At 36.2% G+C, this 19,925-nt stretch overlaps 1 protein-coding gene across 1 annotated transcript in view; it reads right to left on the bottom strand.

Moving 5' to 3' along the window:
* The window catches only part of gbe1b (glucan (1,4-alpha-), branching enzyme 1b), a 203,341-nt gene that overhangs the window by 96,919 nt on the left and 86,497 nt on the right, over positions 1–19,925 (bottom strand). Inside the window, exons 8-10 of the mRNA XM_079823996.1 lie at positions 8,452–8,567; positions 7,657–7,784; positions 4,666–4,764 (exon numbers count right to left, since the gene is read on the bottom strand). Coding sequence (XP_079680122.1) covers positions 4,666–4,764; positions 7,657–7,784; positions 8,452–8,567 — 343 coding nt within the window. The remainder of the gene's footprint in view (positions 1–4,665; positions 4,765–7,656; positions 7,785–8,451; positions 8,568–19,925) is intronic.

Below are 19,925 nucleotides of genomic sequence, written 5' to 3'. Positions count from 1 at the left end.
ACATCTTACCATGTAAGCTTCATGGTACACCTCAAACAAGGGAATTTATAGTAATTCATAGTGTCAATGTTAATTTGCGAGTCCACGAATGGCTTGGGTATGCAGAGCATTCGCAGCTAATATGAACCGCACACCTAATATTAATATATTAATTAAAAAAAAAAAAATATATATATATATATATATATATATATATATATATATATATATATATATATATATGAATATGAGAGAGAGAGAGAGAGAGAGAGAGAGAGAGAGAGAGAGAGAGAGAGAGAGAGAGAGAGAGAGAGAGAGAGAGAGAGAGAGAGATTTTGAGGTAAAGTATGACCCATGTTGTTTTTGTTTTTATGAAATTCAGTGCACCCAGAAGGTTTGCGGTTGTTTTTGACAGACCTCAGAGCAGGGGACCATCAACTTCCTTGTCAAAAATATATTGGCTCATATACATAGATATGAGTCACACACTCGTATGCACACATCTCCACGCATTCTTCTTCTTCCTTCACACAAACTCCAAGTCATCCGAGTGCCCTCAAAGTGCATTCTGAAATCGATAGCGGTGTCGGATGAAAGGCCCCAAATAAATACTGCATGCTGGGCAATGTCATATGAAAAAAAGCAAAAGTTAAAAAGCAGCAAGCAGCAAGCAGCAGCCTTTATGCCATTCTAAACACTGATCCAAAGTCAGTGAAGTGGACACCTTTGTGCATGGAGAGTGCAGCAGTGAATCAGCCTGCTGGAGCGGAGCCGCAGAGGGTCATGTGGGGAAAAGGCAACCACACGGCCCGATGCTGCTGGTCTGGTAAAAAGCCTTGTATTCTGAGTAGCCTTGTTCAGAAATGCATGCCGATTCTCCATGGAAGCTGTGCGCTCAGCACCAACAGTCACCTCTGCAGTGCACAGGGCACATACACCTTTCTTTTTTTTTGCTTTTACTGTATAAGACTGTCAAGGTAAACAAGAATGCGGATAGGAATGTTACAAAATACAAGAGAAAGAACTGAACCTTTTAATGAAAAAAAAATGTAAGCACATAGAATATAATTATTAAACAAACAAAAAAATCCCCTCAAGAGTAAATTGTATTCATAACTCAAAATGATCTTAGACGTTTCTAATAAAACGCCATGTCAATGCTTTACAAAAATACACAGTCGTTCAAAAGTTTGCGGTAAGTAGGATGGATTAAGTTGATCAAAAGTGATTTTTTTTTTTTTTATAAATGCTGTTCTTTTCAACTTTCTATTCATCAAAGAATTTTGAGAATATAAAATATTCAGCACAACTATTGTTAACATTGATAATAATACAGTAAGAAATGTTTCAACATATTAGAATGATTTCTGAAGGATCATGTGACACTGAAGACTGGAGAAAATCCACAGGAATAAATTATATTTTAAAATATATTCAAATAGAATACAGTTCTTTTAAATTGCAATACATAAATGCATATAACCGACCACAAATGTTTGAACATTAGAGTAACCCCACTAAATTTAATCATGTAAATGTCACTCCTGATATTCAAAATAAGGTATTCTCGATATCTTTTCTGAAACAAATGAAAGTTCTGACATTATTTTCTCACCCTATTGTTAAAAACTCATTGGTTCTTTCTGGAGCTCAAACCTCATTGGTTCTCACATGTCAAGTGAACATGCTTGAGCTTCTGTTTACCACAACTAATGTGTGAGTTGATGAATGTTTATATGTAAATAAAAGCCTGAATTCAACCTGTTCATCATATAAAGGGATCGTGTCCCTTCATAAAATTTGGACTAAACCCCTCAAATCATATGGATTAGTTTTATTATCTCTTTATGAACCTTTTGAAGTGTCAAAGCGGTAGTTCCCAGAGAAGAATAGAATGAACCAAACTGGTTTCTAATTACTCCAGATGATACAGAATTTTATATTTATTTTCGAAAAAACCTCCAATTATTATATCCAGCTAAACCCACAGAGGGGTCAGAGTGCTGATCAGATATAACAAACGGCTCAAATAAACCATTCAAACTGATAGTTTGATAAACTGTGGCTCTCTGATCAGTCTGATAGATGTGCATTGCCTTGTGCTACTGCCAAGAAAAGAAAATAATCCCGAAATCTCTCTCTCTCTATATATGTATATTTATCCATAATGAGAAGACCTTCATTAATATGCATATCCACAGAAACAGCGCAGAACAAAGGAATGCTTTAGATAAACTCACAGAAGAAACCCTAATTAAGAAAAATGATTGAAGAATTGCCCATAATTATACTTTTAATTATGCAAACTCACAAAAAGACAGAAAATAACATGACCTCAAGTATAAAACACATCCTGGTTTCCAAGTGCATGACAATTTATAAATATCTGCCTAGAAAAATTGAAATATGCCCTATTTATCTGATCCGCCGCTTGTCATTCTAGATTTGGAGCAGGTTCTACATACAGTATCTTCAAATCTAATTCCCCCGAGAAAAAAGATAGAAAAACGTTTCGCTTCCAAATTACAAGCAGGGCAAGTGCGTGATGAATGAGATACTTAGCACGATATGGCTCTAACAAACTGACACCACCCGGCGTGAATATATTGAAATGTGAGTAAAATGAAGTAAGTTGTCAGTTGCACTAAAGTTCCTTTACGGCAAGTCATTTCACTTAACGGCCATCTTTGAAGCCTCTCGGGCAGCTATTTCAGTCATGCAAGTACAGTTCCTATATCTTTGAATGGGGAAACATCATATTCTCCAAAGTTGTTCACCAAGCTTATGATTAAATTTCATATTTGAAATCACCAATTAAATCTGACAACAAATGTATGATAAGTTTACTATCTAAATGCTCAAATCATGCATTTTTTCAGGCTTGACCAGCATGTACAGTATAGCAATCGGAGCTTCTAACTGCAGCTGCAGTCGCGCAATGACTTAACCAATTGCCTATTGGCTCTTTTATTTAGAAAGCGGGACTTATTCCGCCATATTGAATGTTGCATTTTCTCCCATTCATAGTAATATGAGTGCACCATATTTGCATATTTTAAAGGGGTGGTAAAACACATTCTTTTGAAGGCTTGACTGTGTTTGTGGGGTGCACTGTAACATGTGTTCATGCTTCGTTTAAAAAAAAAATTGCCTTATTTTTCATATATTTGACCTTTATTCTACACTGCTCTGTCCCTCCTTGTAAAACGGTCTGATGCTTTCCGGGTTGTATGAAGCCAGTCCCTCAAAAATACGCGATGGGCTCAGATTGGTCAGCTGGCCCAGTGTGTTATGATTCGCTAACCGCAGTGCACGTTTGTCGGAAACGTCACGCCCCTTACCTTTACCGGAGGCTGTGCTTTGGTCAGTATTAGAAACAACGGCGTCAATAAAACCATATGAGCCCGAATCAGACCCAGAACATTTGAGTGAAGATGATCGAGCAGAACCTGTTCAGTCCTCAAGAGTAAAGACTGCGGATCTATAGTGATCACTACTGAATGGCACTGTTACTTTTGTATTTTTAGAACGATTATAGCCAAATATCTGTCGCAAGAACTAACCCAAAACGAACACTAAGCACTGGCTTTAACTAGTAAGTTAGCCAAATCACACACAGAACCATGTGTAGCATGCCTGTAGATAAACAATACATAAAAGCTCTAATCAAAGAATCATTTACACTAATGCCAGGTTCGCTGTTGAGATTTTAACGTTAGTGTTTGTAACGTTAGGTGTTCGTCGGATAACGTTAAGTATGAATGAGCATTTAACAGACCGGTTTGCAGAACAGCGCTGTCATCTGTTTACTTCCTTGCTACAACCTATTACAGGAAAACACATCGATGAAATATAAATCAGACTTACAGGTTGTGGCCCATAAACAGCTTCTGTTTGTAAATCCAGCTTTCAAGACAAGCCGTTGTGCATATCCTGTATTGAACTCGCGAAGTTTGTGGAAGTTGTCCTCCGTGAAATGTGCAGCGCGCGCGTCGTGCATCCACGCACCGGCAGTGTTTTTTTCACGCAGCTGACGTTGTGCAAATCTGGCATTGAAATCGCGAAGACGGTGGATGTTTTCCTCCGTGAGATGTGCTGCAGGGAGCCCCGCGCGCGCCTGTTCCCCGTCTCAAACACACGTGCATATAACATGCTGTATGTTAAACGCTCTGCAACGCACCCTCGTCCCAAGGAAGGCTGAACAGAGCAAGTACCCCAGACCTGCAATCCGGATGAAAATAACAGCGTTTCCTCGGCATCGCGGCAACAACACTCCAGCCTAACTATACCACAACAGCGCCGCGATACAAATTGGCCTCACCCCCCCTTATTTAATATTCTCGGAGGAGGGGTTTATGTAAATATTGAGCCTGGTAATGTCACCAACCCTGGAGGAATGTGTGTAGTCGCCTGCTGGCCGTTTGCTGTAGTTCTTAGAAACTGATTTCTTTAAAAGCAAATATCTCCCTTTGCTTTAAACTTTGAACGTTGTAACTTTGCAGATGTTGTTTATGCTCAAGCAGCAACATTACACGCTAGCTAAAGTTAGAATAGTGAAATCGTGGTTTACCACCCCTTTAAGGACTGTACAGTAGTTTGGTCCTTGATATAAGGCTGTGCGTTGAATGTAAGTGAGCTAATTGTGCATTCTCTTTTATGTTATTCATTACTTTATGTTACACTCACTTGAATCCATTTGTCTGGAATGGCCATGGACAGGCGATAGTCAAAACCAAGACCTCCTTCTTGGACTGGACGGCAAATGGTGGGCATACCAGACACATCCTTAAAAAAAACAATGCATTTCTTAAAAACACAACAATATGGAGAGGTTAGATTTATTGTTAAAGGATTAACTAAGCCAAAAATAAAGCGTGGACTGGGTATGTGGCTCAAAACGGCAAAAGTAGCATAAAAGTATTATATAAGTGATTCATATGACTTGTGTGCTCATCTTTAGAAGCCATATGACATTTAAAATTAAGCACATGGTCTTTTTTTCTCCGTAAAAACAAAAAAAATTATGTATTCAAAGTCTGTATTTGATATGATTTGATATATGTTTAATATAATGAAAATTTTAATATAATGATGGCTAAAAGCTAATTTATTTATATACATAAAGTGGAACTTAAAAACATTTTATACATTAAAAATGAATAGTGTAAAAATGTGTAAAAAATATAATTAATAATGTATTTGATTAACATAATACAAATTTAAATATAATGATGACTTTAGTCATATCTGGCCTAATAAAAGTTAATTTATTGGTATACATGGAGTGGAATTTAAAAACATCCTTTAAAACAGTTTATGAATTGAAAATGATGAATGTATTTGAAAAAATATATATATGTCTAATAAAATAAAATTACAACATGACTCCAGTCATATCTGGCTTGATAAAAAGTAAATATATGTATATACATAGTGGAGTGGAACTTAAAAACATCTTTAAAACTTTTGATACATTAAAAATTATTGACGTCTTTGAAAATATGTTTTGAAATTTTAAATATAATGATGACTCCAGTCATATCTGGCCTAATAAAAGTTAATTTATTTATATGCATGGAGTGGGTTGCCTCATGTGGGCGGACATTTCAGGATCACATGACCAGCCAAATGTGTTATTGCTGACAAAATAAAAAAACTCATACATTTTTGCTAGTAATTTCGTTGACTAGATTAGCAGCGGTCTCCAGCCATGCTAGTCTATTCTGCAGGGCATCACATAATATGCAGTGCTGAGCAAAACTGAATTAAATGCTGAATGCAAAAAGTAGTTTTGGCACTTTGGTCCTAGTTTTTGTTATATTTGTAGTCTGTTTTTATGCTATTTAATTGTTTTCTGCAATGTAAGCAAACGTTAGTATTCACCGTCCAGCTCTATCAATGGAGCTCATAAAAGAGAATTAGATGATATCTCTGGTGGGCACTGTCCACTAATTACAAAACACAGAACAAAGTAAGTAAAAAGTAAGTGGTCTCATTAATCATGGCTTTAGACAGAGCCACTGAGTGCTAATTTAATGCACTGTGTCCCGTTGACTCTGAAGGTTAATTCTGTCTTTGTGGAGTTGGGATACAGTGTCGCTGTTGACAAGATTAAGGTTATCGAGCCATGACTAAAGGTATGGTGGTCATTTCAGATGATACCGCCGCTTATTCAGAACAGAGTAACCAGTACAGCAAGAGAGACACCTTTCTACTTTAAGTTTGACAGTACTTAAATACGTGGATTACATATATATTTCTGGTATGGCCACTTTTCCCTATCACTTCGTAGTAGTACCGGTATATTGTCGTTGTTGGGTGAAAACCTTGTATCTCCATATTCCGCCCTTTTAATTGTTTTTATTTTGTATTGATCATTACTATCGGTTACCCTTTACGTCTGTCTGTGGGATTTGCAAATATTTAACCAATAGAAAGTATTAAAAAGAGCTTCTGACTAAACCTTGTAACTCCATTGGATCCTCAAACTGTCAGTCAAACCTCATAACTCCACCCGCCTCTATAGTGAATGAAGAGTTGCACAGTTTGGACATCTCTGCTTGTTTGCAATGCAAGGGTAAATAAATAACTGATTCTTTGAATAAGTACAGCGTTTTCTTTACTCACGAAACACTATATATAAAGGTGAATGTTTTATGTACTCAAAGAGTATCTTAGTCTAGCATTTGTTCATAATCATAGCCAGAACTGTCATAAATAGCCTGTGCGTAGCACTTTGTCTATAATAACAAGAGATTTTGGACAAAAGGCAGGAAAAAAATGAGCGGCACGTAGCTACAGTAAACTTTATAGCCTGTAAAATGATAAAAATGTATTGTGATGCGCTTGTCCAACAAACACTCATGTCCAAAATTGAGCTTGATTTTGGTAAACTGTTAATAATATAATTAAACATGCAAGTGTCTGACCATATACAGTATAAAGCCACAATATTACCTTTGACAACACAGTGGTTAGTTAGCTATTTAAAAACAGTGTTTTCCCCTTTTCCTGTAAAGTGGCATTTTTTGAGGATACAACACATTTTAATAAAATTTGAGAAATTAATACTATTTAGCTATTCACTAATACTATTAGGCAAGGATTAAATTGATCAAAAGTGACCATAAAATATATTTATAATGTTACAAAAGATTTCCATTACAAATAAATGCTGTTCTTTTGAACGTTCTATCCATCAAAAAAAATAGTTATTTTAAATTGTAATACTATTTCACAATATTACTGTTTTTATTGTATTTTTGATCAAATAAAAGCAGCCTTGCTGAGCACAGGAGACTTCTTTCAAAAATCCCAATCTTTTGAATGGTAGTGTACAGTATATTACAAAAATATTATATTATATTACCCATAATTCAACCCCATTTTATGCTAGTCTGTTTCTCAGGCAAAGATATCACTAGACCTCATACATTTGAAATAGAGCTCACAAGTCGTATGGAAATTGTCTGGGAAACCTGTTTAAAAACAGTCATATTTTTTGCAGCTATAAGCATAAGCCATGGCTGTTGGGAACTGACAATACTGTAGTATTACTGTTATCTCAAAACATCAGAACAGGACAGGAGCAATTCAGTTAAAGAACTGCTGACATTTCATACTCTTCATGCTCAGCTTCTATGTTCAGTGCATTTCAGAAGAAAACATCTGGCTTACCTCTGCAATAGTGATGCAGTCTTGATTGAGAGTGTGCACAATATGGTTTGCCAACATGAGGTACACAAGAGAGTCCTCATCTACTTGGAGTCCAAAGTATTCAGCATAATCCCCAGAAAATCCTGTTCCTGAGCATCAGGGAACATGAAGTTGAAATCAGATACCATAGTTAACAGTTACATTTTAAAAGGGGTCACTTATTGAAACCAAGTCCAGAGAACGACTCATTGTGGAATGTGCCTATAATAGATAGGTGAAAGACTGCTCTTCTCTCCTCGTTATCTCACTAACACACCAGGAAACACTATAAAACAATAAAATAAGGCAGTTCATGACCCCTATAATAATAATAATTACCTAGCAATTATACAAAACTCATTTAAAAAAAATATATGAAGAAACCAACTTGCAACAACATTAATGTCACCTTTCATTAAAATCAAGTAGGATTTAGTCAAAGCGATTTTTAAAAACCTTCCCAAATTCATTAGCAGCATCACTGGTACAAAATTAAAAAGAAAAGAGAAAATGGCAGGATAACCTTTGCCACACTATTTGTAGAATTAATTTCTTGCTTGAAAGAATGCTTTTCCCGCTTAATTCCGTTCATTATAAGAGTTTATGTAACACGCTGGCTGTGTATCGGAAATGCCCTTGGAACGATCGCTCTTCCAAGACAAAAGCTTTTCTACCTGTTCTACAATAAGAGCCTGTGACATTTACAGTGGGAGAAGGTTGTTGCGTATAGTAATTATAAGTAAAGAACATCAAGTGCTTAATTTTCCATGGACGTACCGATCCCATGATGATGGTAGAGCATAGATGTGACTCCATCGAACCGGAATCCATCAAATTTGTATTCCTCCATCCACCAGCGCAGGTTTGACAGGAGAAAACGCAAGACCTCCCAGCTACACACACACACACAAACACAAATAGTTATTATGCAATTCTGACATGAATAATACACGGATGCACTGCTTCATAGTTTAGTGGAAAACGTGATTCGTATTCTTCAGGATTCTTTAATAAATAGAAAGTAGCCTACAAAAGAATAGCATGTATTTGTAACAGAAATCTTTTATGATATTAAAAATGCCTTTATTGTCACTTTTCTTCAATTTCATGCATCCTTGCTATATAAAAGTATTATGACTGAATACATTTTGAATGGTAGGGTATTTAATTAAAAATAATAAGCATTAGCATAACGTTCTATTGGCAATTTTTCTGGCACTCCATGTTTGTCACTGTTATATGGTAGGGGGCGCTATTACGCATTTTCTGAAAGAGTACAGAATCTCTGGATCAAAACACACGCGTTCACGCCATGTCGTAACTGCCGTAATTTTGTGAGGACAACACGTGGCGTTTTACTCAAGACTGTTCACGTCCTCGAACTGGGAACTATGCATTTCTAACGCCTAAATGAATCTGCAGTGGTCAGGTGGTACAGCGGTCCCATAGTACAATTAGGAGAATTAAAAATTTAAATTACGAGCTCTATGAGGACATGAACGCTTTTTATAAGTTGAAATCTCATAGTTACGGTAATTACGACATGGCGTGAACTTTCTTGCTTAAAGTTGGTTACACTAAAGTAAAATATCTAGCTCCCGCCAGACCGCCTTCCATATTTATCTTACAAAAAGGCACACTTTCTTCGTAAGTTGAATATGGAAGGCGGTCTTCCGCCAGATATTTCACTTTATGAAGTTTTAAATATGACCATTTTTCTTACAAAAACCTATCAATTTGCTTCAGAAGGCCTTTATTAACCCCACGGAGTCATGTGGAGTACTTTTATGATGGATGGATGCACTTTTTTGAGCTTCAAACTCGAGGGCCCCGTTCACTACTGTTATAAAGCTTGGAAGATCCAGGACATTTATTAATATAACTAAATATGTTCATCAGAAAGAAGAAAGTCATACACACCTAGGATGGCTTGAGGGTGAGTAAATCATGGGATAATTTTCATTTTAAAGTGAACTAATCCTTAACAAAACCTTACAGTTCAGTTAAATGTAGTTTATGACTCTGAACATCAATAAGGATTATTTTAATGGCTTTTCAATGTAACATCATAAAGTACTATATGTAAATACATTAATATGCTAATGAATTCATGTTGTTATAAGCCTTAAAATGCAGGCTTAAAAGCTGAAAATACAATACTCAAATTTATGCTATGTGTAACAGGCCTTGTCTCTCGGTTTTAAATTGTTAATCCTGAAAGATCACAAACTTGTTTTTAATAAGACCAGCACTCAGTTTTTGTAATGAAAGGCGCAGTTCCTGTTACACAGTGATATTGTGTACAAAACTTTCTGGAAGACCTGATTTGTGGCTCCAGGTTCTCAGGCACCAGGCAATATAATTAATCCAGCTGACATCATCACATTCTGGGATGTGTTGCTTCCCAGATGGCGAGAACTCAGCACTGCCTGGAAGTGCGGTAGTATTGCGTTGACAGAGTTAGGATTTCACATGATACAGAGTGAAACAAACCTCCTGATAGTGCAGCGAGCATCGATCACAACTACACATGATATAGCAGAACACTGACTACTTTTGCTCTAGAATGTAACTCCCAAAAACCTTTGGTTTTTTTCTCTTTATAGTAGATAAAGGGTTCTCAACTTTGATAGATTATTAAAACAATGTGCAAAGTGAAATCAATGTGATGATCTACAAAAAAGTGGTATCATTGAGTGAGTATAACTGCTGGAATAGTCTGTTGCAGCCACTATTGAGCTCATAAAAGTCATTTATAACCTAAATATAATTAGCATTTAAATAAAAACGATTAATTTATCTCTCTGCTGAAAAACAAAAGGTAGTAACTTGTAAAACATTTTTAGTTTTGTTGAAAATAACAGAAAAGAAGAGAAGCATTTTCTAAATATTAGAATAGTGTTGTTAGTTAAGGTGTGGTTCAGTATGGTATGCAATTTTTGTCGTTTCCATTGTCAGAAGTTGTGAATGGTACCCTAATTCCGAACCATATTGTAACACTTTTTTGGCACCATTCCATTGGGGTATCTAGCACAGTAGTCCGGTACTAAAGGGTGAAGCTAGACTCACTGCAGAATGTTGATTGGTTGACAGAGAATCGTCACTTACACATGCTTTTTTCAGGTTGTATTTTTGCCAAGGCCTGCAGCATTGGCTCAAACAAAGCGTCTTCTTCTTGTGACAAACAGCCACATGCCAAGAAGCAAGAACAAGATCTGCTGTATGTCGTTCACTGTTGTTCACAGTGTTGCTTTCTTCTTCATGCGAGAATGACGTTGATCGCTACACCACACCTATCAAAAGGGTGCTGTTGGCGGTGGAAATGCAAGCCGGATCAAGTTTTAGCGTCCCGAATCGTACTTAACTGTACTGAACCGTACCACTCGGTGGAAATGAGCCATTAGGGGCACCGGAGGAACCTTTTCAAAAGGAACCTTTTCATAGTTTCTAAAACGAATGGCGGAAGTACCCATTTTTTGATGTGTTAGCACCGCAGAAACTGGCAATGCTTTTAGTTCTAGGAACTCCTTTTGGGGGAATTAAATTAGCTCCTACATCAGAGTAGGGTCTAACCCAGCATAATAGGAACTACCAGTGACATACAGTAAGTGTGTGCTACAGTGGCCCAGTAGTGAACAAAAAAAAATCATACATAAGTTCACAACACAACGAAATAAAGCCACAACACAACGAAAAAGCCACAACATAACAGAATTAGGCCACAACAGAAACACGCCACAACGAAAACAAGCCACAACACAACGAAATAAAGCCACAACACAACGGAAATGCTCCTGACCACTAGGGGGCTCTCGAGTGTGGTAAAGTTAGTTTTCCTTGCATTGTTCTATAGACTCGCCAGTCTTACAACTATTTAAACACTACGATGAGTTTTAAGTGTGCAATTGTATATCGACATGAAATATCAATTCAAAATCACCTATGTACATTATAGCTGCATATGTAGCCTATACTCCAAAAAGTTTTTACCCGCTACCACGGCACTAAGAGAACGTCTGCCAATTCCATTTAAATGTTCAAATTCCAATGTTGTGTTGTGCAATACTAAGTCAGTTTTACCAATACAAATCAAGCTGTGTAATTTTACCATGTCTGTTTTTAAATGTTAAATGTAATTTTAATTAATTAACGTTTAATTCAATTATACCTTTCAACCATTTGGTGGAATTGGCAGACGTTCCCTTGGGCGTCATGCACCGTGGTATCAGGTCAAAGCATTCAAGCATAAATATGCAGCTATAATGCATGTAGGTGATTTTGAATTAATATTTCATGTCGATAAACAAAGGTTAGCCCACATACTGTTAAAACTAATTGTGGTATTGATATCTTTGTAAGATTGCCGACTCTATAGAACAGTGGCAACTTTACCGCACTCCGAGTGCCCCCTCGAGTGGTCGAGTGCCCCTTGATTTCGTTGTGTTGTGGCTTTTTTTGTTGTGTTGTGGCTTGCTTCCGTTGTGTTGTGGCTTGGTTTATTTGTGTTGTGGCTTTTTCGTTGTGTTGTGAAGATATGTTTGCTTTTTATATTGTGTTGTGTTGTGCACTACTGGGCCACCGTAGTGCGCTGATTGCCGAACGCACGCGAAACATCAGCACTCGCCATTTTAAAGAAAGGTGTGTACACACACAGATTTTAGCCTATATATTTACTCTACGAACTCTACAAACATAGAAAACAGTGATAGATAGACCTCTCAAACATTACGATATGGAGGAAATCCAATGTGACTTTGAGGGGACCAAGCGAAACATGATTATACATTTCTGTTCAGCTAGCGACATTGGCATCAACCACATGGCAAACGCTATAATCCTTTTTGATATACGGTTTACTTTCTTTGTATAACAGTTCTATTTAATAACGTATTAGACAGGACAGTTAAACAGACTATAAACTAATGAAAACAGAGAATGAGAGCAATGTGGGCTCAGGCTCAAAATAAATGTCCGCCGAGCCATCAAAATAAAAGTAATAACAACAAGCGCAGCTTACATCACTTCCGAGTTCCTACTGGCGGTGCGAATGCAAGCAGGACAATTGCCCTAAGGGAACAATTTGTCTCAGGGAACCGCCCAGGTGGCTAGTTCTTATAACTGCCTGGCGCGAAAGCCCCTAGGGATAAAGAAACTTTATTTTTAAGAGTGCTGTTATGCAAATTTTGCATAGTCGAAAGTGAGTTCTGTGTGAGCTGTGCTTCATTCATTGCTACACTAAAGACAACTGACAAATTTTGTCTGTTGAATTTGTGACATTTCATTTGCGCTAATATGAGTGCAACTTCAATTTTATGTTTTAAGACCATAATCAGCTGCCTATCGCTGAAGTGAGTTTAAGAACTTAAAAAAATGTGTCAGTGCAAAAAGGTTGCGAAACCCCTGCCTTGATTTATGCAAATGTTTTGAAACCCCCTCAGTAAATTTTTTGAGCTGCACCTACATGTGTTGACTATGTTTGAAACCTATATGAACACTAATACGCTCAATCTGTAGCGAATGCTCATCTGGTATCCCAATCAGTTTCCTGTGGCATGCGGCTATGAGCATAAATGAACCATCAGGATGAGAAATTGGAATCAACTCAACTCTAAAGTATGTCTGTATCCTGGTGTTTGGATGATACGTGTAGGCACTTGTGACCAGCCCCCTCCAGCTGAGCATCCTCAACAACTTGGAGTAATGGCCACGTTGCCATAGAAACTTTGTTAAAATGCGAGCGCAGGGGTCCTCTGGCACCGTGCGAAGCGCACACAGAACAAGGTAAAGCACCTCAACCGTGTGAAGCCAAATTAAAGAGCGCGGAAGAACACCATCATCATGCCTGAGAGTTTTATAAATGCCAAGCTCTCTGATTCGTGGTACAGCATCCTTAATGTTAATGTCAGAAGGAGGACAATGTGACACTTGCGACTCTGCCGGTTCTGGCCGGAATGATGGCTAGCACTAATCCTACACCTTAAACTGTATTCAACTGCACAAACTCTCTTCATCCTCCATTCTTCCCTTCTAAACTTCTACAACAATGACAAGAGGCCCAGGTAGCAGAAAATGAGAAAATATGGAAATGAACCATCTTTTGACACTCACACTGGAACTTGAAGCTATTCAGAATAACTTATGAACCTCCTCACACATGCAAGTCTGCAGAACTGTGAAGATGTCTGATAACATTAGCCCGCTATAAGGAGCTACAGCCTTCATTTGGAGTCATTCCGTGCTTTGCTTGATGTATTCAGTGCCGTGCTGATCTAGGCAGCAACATTCATGTATGCTAAATCAAATATATGGATACAAGTCCCCGTCGGCCAGGCGCAAATCCCCCAAAGCTTCTTCCAGGACTGAGCAGTTTCCAATTGGTTCTGCATGAGGAGTGAATCAGCGCTGGGGTAGATTGTAGTTTTCCAAGCCACGGGGGAAAATGCTGATGCAGATCTCCCCGGCGCCGTTTCATAAAGTTGCAAATGGCGAGTTTGCAACTCAGGGTTTGCTATCCTAATACTAGGGGGCTGTGGTAATCTGATAAGCGTGCGGCATGGGCGGTCACGCAGAGCTGTGAGCGATAAATAGATTATACTGTGATCAACACAAGTTGCAAAGGCCAAATACACAATGCGTTATCGTGGGACTGAGGTAATGCCTCCCTGAGCAGGGGAGCCATGACAAAGCCACACCTGCACATTAAAGCCATAAGAATAGCTGTTATTCCTTATGGGCAAGTCCTGTCGGGAAGGTTATCTGACAGGGAGGGAGTGCGGTGGGTAAAAAGCCTTTGTCAAGTGAGATGGTCTGTGAAGGTAAACCAGGGCTACTCAACTTTGGAAAGCTCAGCAGAGTACCTTTAGCCTCAAGGGGGCCGTACTTAGAAGTATAATTAATTTAAGTAGTTCACTGATTCTTAAGATAAGGAACAAAACTAGGGCTGGGCAAATTAACGCGTTAACGCGGGCGATTCATTTTTTCAGCTTAACGCAATTAAAATATTTAACGCAAATAACGCAGCGTCCGTTTTTATATCCATTTTTGCTTAGCGTTACATGATCATCACGCTCTTATTCATGTAACTGCTTCCAAGCGTGACAAGACACAAGAGAACGCGCTGTATGCCAATGTCCTGTGTGTGTGTGTGTGTGTGTCAGTGTCCTGTCTGTGTGGATGCGTCTCATGTCAGCTAATCAAGGGACACACACACACACACACACACACACACACTCGACGCATAGATAGACTCGCGTCAGTTTCCTGCTCACATCGAATTCTCTTTTGCTCTTGAACAAACAATAACACAGAGGATTTCGAGTATTCTCATATTAGGAGTCTTAAATTAGTTAAATAACGTCTTTAAATTAACTTAAAGAGTTGTGAGGAAATGAGATGCGCGGGACAGCGCGTGAGATCCGCGGCTGTTCTTAAAGTGACAGGAGCACTGATGATGCCTGTCATTAATGTTCATCAAAGAACAACGGGAACAGAGAAAATTTTAGCTTTAATGATGATTCATCTATATTTAATTTATTATTTATGCAGTTAAGAAAGATAACTATTACATTTCTGTATATGTATAACAGGGAAGACCATGGGTAAATATAACATTTATTATTTTGGGTTTATGTAAAGATTGTTTTAAGTTCACTTAAATTAAAAGTTGTTTTTTTAAAGCCTAATAAATGTTGAAATTGGGAGCTTTCAGTTATACTGTAATGTAACGTCATTAATGTTTCATAGACACTTTAGTATCAGTGATACTGGCCTTCATTCATAAAAATATAACAGTACAACACATATTTAAAATATGCTGTCTTTAAATTGTTTATACATTAATTTGGAGAGTAACTGAAATTATTACAATATCAAAATATTAAAAACGTAAAATATTAAAAACGTGCGATTAATCGCAGAAAAAAGTGTGATTAATTAGTTAATTTTTTTTAATCGATGCCCAGCACTAAACAAAACATATTTTAGATGTTAAAAAATAAAAACTAACACTACTTTATTAAAAATTTGTATTTTTGTAGACAAAGGTCTCAGATAGTGAACCATGTAAGGGAACAGGCTTATTTCTAGGGCTGCCACTAGCGACTATTTTTATATCGATTAATCTATCGACTAATTTATCGATTAATCGATTAATCTATCGGCTAATTTATCACAATTTTCAACTATTTTACTTAAAAACATTTAATTTAACTTGCAACTTTGGCCTTCAGTAGTGTACTATAAAAAAGTATAAATGTAAACAAGCCCTTGACAAAATGTAAAACTAAAAAAGTAAAAATGTAAAAAGGTACAAATTTGTAAACCAGCATAACAAAAAAAGAGAATATCAGCAAATACTTTTTATATAGAATAGATACCAAAATTATGATTTCGATACGATACCAGACTAAAATACCTCAATACCGATACTGAATTGATACCATGGCAAAAAACAGTACAAGTAATTGAATAATATGACAGAACTTACTTTTCATTGTTTTATCATTGTTTTAGTGTTAAAAAAACCCTAAAAACTCACTTGGCTGACATGTTCCTGCCCTGGCCTGCTTCACACAGAATATTAGGTGGGGCCCTTTAAGAGCTGCACGGACCAAATTCATTGTAACACCCGATTTCTCATTTAACTCTGTATACGTTCACTAAAGACATATCTGACTGCGTTTATCCGAATACTCGCCAGGACGTATGTTTTTACATATTTTTTACCATTCAAACCCAATAATCCGCGAAACTGGTGTCGCGATCTGTCTGAGTGAAAGGCGTGTGCGCGGCTGCGCAAAAACAATGTAAAATATTCAGTTAAGTAATAATGGTTTTTAGTAAAGAATCTAAATCATAAAATACATTCTCTGTTTATTTTTTGTTTGTTTAAATACTATTATGAACAACCCAGTTTCCTTCATTCTCCTCCCTCCTTGTAATATTAAACATATGTCACCAATGTTCTTAGGTAGTTAAGACATATCATGTAATTCCATTGATGTTTTAACATTTTTACACAATAAATTGAAAAAATAAAGTAACACTTTAGAATAATGGTCATTAGTTAACATTAGTTAACTACATTAGTTAACATTAACTAATAATGAACTGCACTTATAAAGCGTTTATTAATCTGTTAATGTTAATTTCAACATTTACTAATGCATTATTAAAATCTTGTTAACATTAGTTAATGCAGTGTGAACTAACATGAACAAACAATGAACAGCTGGATTTTTATTAACTAGCGTTAACAAAGATGAACAAATACAGTAACAAATGTACTGCTCATGGTTAGTTCATGTTAGTTAATACATTAACTAATGTTAACTAATGACCATTATTCTAAAGTGTTACAGGGTTCCTACACAATTTTCATTTCAAAATTCCATACTTTTCCAGACTCGAATTTCCAGACTTCCTACAGATTTTTCCGACCATATTTAACTTGTTCTGATAAAATGTTTTCAAATTCAACTGCTAACAAGTGTTACATTCTAAAGATTTAGTATTGGCGTTTTTGCCTTTTATTAGGATAGGAAAGTAGCTAGACCGGAAGTAAGGTGGGAGAGAGAGGGGGGCGGGATTGGGAAAAGTCCATGAGGCAGGACTCGAACTCGGGTCTCCCGAAGCACAACAGCACTACATGGCGACGCACTTACCCACAATGCTATCGGCACCGACAAGTATGTTACACTCTGAGTCAAAACCTCTATGTAGGCAATCTAATATTTAGAAATCCTATATTAAAATATTGCCTTTTGTGACCTTAACGATCAAAATGCTAAATCAGTCACAATTTTTTTAAAGGGTTATTAATTTACCCAAAAATTTAATTTCTATCATAATTTACTTACCATCATGTCATTCTAAACTAATAAGACTTTTGTTAATCTTGGAAATCTTGGACACATGAAGATATTTAAAGGATTAGTTCACCTCAAAATGAAAATGTACTAATCATTTACTCACCCCAATGCCATCCAAAATGGCAACCAACTCAGTTGGTTGCTCAAAAACTTAATTTATCTTTCACTGAAGAAAGTAAGTCATGGTATCTTGGATGGAATTGAGGTGAGTAAATGATTAGGACATTTTCATTTTGGGGTGAACAAGTCCTTTAATAAAAGGACTGAAATCTCTCAGATTTAAAATATTAAAAATGTTAATATAATAAAGTCTTATGGTTTTGAAAGACATGGGGGTGAATAAATGACAAATTTTCATTTTGGGTGTACTATTCCTTTAAGAACTCCACCATCGACGTTTTATCCTCAAACCCAACTTGCTTTCTCAAACTACGAAGTGCTGTGTTAACCACTGTTGAACTGTGAAAAGGAAGGAACACACAGGTCTGACCTTTACTGCCAGGCTACAAGTTTTTCATTCATTGAAAAAACGATTGTGTATATATTTATTATATACATTTAGAAATTCTTAATTTTATATTTAGAAAATGAAATGGGGACAATAGTCTGGAAACATAAATATTTTTTCATACTCTGATTTATTTTTTCCATACTTTTCCAGACCTGGAAATCACTCAAATCAAATTCCATACTTTTCCATACTTTTCCAAACCCCGTAGGAACCCTGGTGTTACCAAAAATAATAAAATACATTTTCAAAACTAACAAAAACCTTCACCTGACGGTGTAAAATACTGACGGAGTTGACAAAGGTTGATCTGAGGCCAAATATGTAAATAGAATCATGAAATAGCATTAGAAGAATTCCCCATATGCAAAAAAACGTATTAAATCACATTATACAGACTTTTTGAGAGCACTTGTCAACCATCAGACATAAAACATGATGGAGTTGACGTCTGATGGAGTTGACAAAATTAAAAAAAAATTCCACCTTCCTTAACCATGTGTTTTACAGTGGAGCAATTTAGTTTTTTTCCTAGCTGCCTTAATAAACATATCAAAATGGCAAGATTTATCCCACAACTATTTACAGAGACTATCACACTGCAATGACGGAGTTGACATGTTAAGCCTGTGACCGCAGAGTCTTCAATATTATTTGTTTAAAATATAAAAAAATATATAACTTCCAGGACTATGAGTCCTACTGTGAGATTCACAATGAGCAGGAAATAGTAAGTGCTCCTCAGAATTAAAGCTGCCCATGACACTGCCTGATTTATTCAGAATTATAAAAAGAGTTGACGCAAAGTGCGGACACAAATTTTACAGCTATTTTTTAATAGAAAATATAATTCAATATTTACTTGTTGTATTGTTTGATATCTTAAAGATCTCCGCCTTTTAATGCAACTGTGTATTTTTTATTTGTTGCAATTTTAAACACTTTGTTTGGCTGTACATTGTGACCTCATGCTGAGGACAGGTTAAATTACACGTTTTCAAGTATAGAGTGTGCTTTTAAAATAATACTAAATAAATTATTTAAAAGAATAAGCAATGAATAATGTCCTGAGTATACAAATTTCCCTTAGATATAACTTTTTAAGTATTTTTATTGTGTTGACATTCTTACTTTTTAACATAAATAGGGCTTTTGTGTTTGGGACATGTTTTGTCCCTTATCTCAAGAATCAGTGAGTTATTTTATATTATATATATATTAATATATTTTATACATTAATGAGGTTGGTATCTGATGTGATCAAAACCACTGTATGAGTAATTAAATGTGTTAATAATTTCTACATACAAAACAGTTAAAGATGTTAAGTAGTATAATTTTATATAAATTAATATTTTTATAAACAAACATGAATTAACAATTAACAATATTACATAAATATTAACATAAAACCTAAAGCTTTACAAAAATGTGCTTTGTCTATTGAACATTGGCCAAATAAGTCTAAATAAATAAATAAATAAATATATACATGGCCCTAAATATATATTACATAGATACATTAAGCATAAACTAATATAGTAAATAATCATTTTGAGTTAATCTTGCAGTTGCCTAAATCAGCAAAGACTTCCCAGCTAAAAGACACATGCCTTGTGATAAGTGGACGTTTCCGAAATTCAACTTTCTGAAGATCATGGATAATCCCCAAGAGAAGACATGTAGTAGAAGAAAATATTTTTTTGGGAAAAGGCCTTGTATCAGGCCATGTATCAAAAATGATGCACACAACTTTATAGGGTTAACACAGGATGAACACAATATTGTAAATTGCAGTTGCGATTGCAATATTGACCATCACACAGGCCACAAAATGACTCGACGCCTACGTGTTGAGTAATGCTAAGGGGAAA

Source organism: Gobio gobio (assembly GCF_949357685.1).
Source record: "Gobio gobio genome assembly, chromosome: 8".
NCBI classification, from domain to species: domain Eukaryota; kingdom Metazoa; phylum Chordata; class Actinopteri; order Cypriniformes; family Gobionidae; genus Gobio; species Gobio gobio.
The sequence above is the reverse complement of the archived record's forward strand: the minus strand, read 5'-3'. Positions and strand labels throughout refer to the sequence as shown.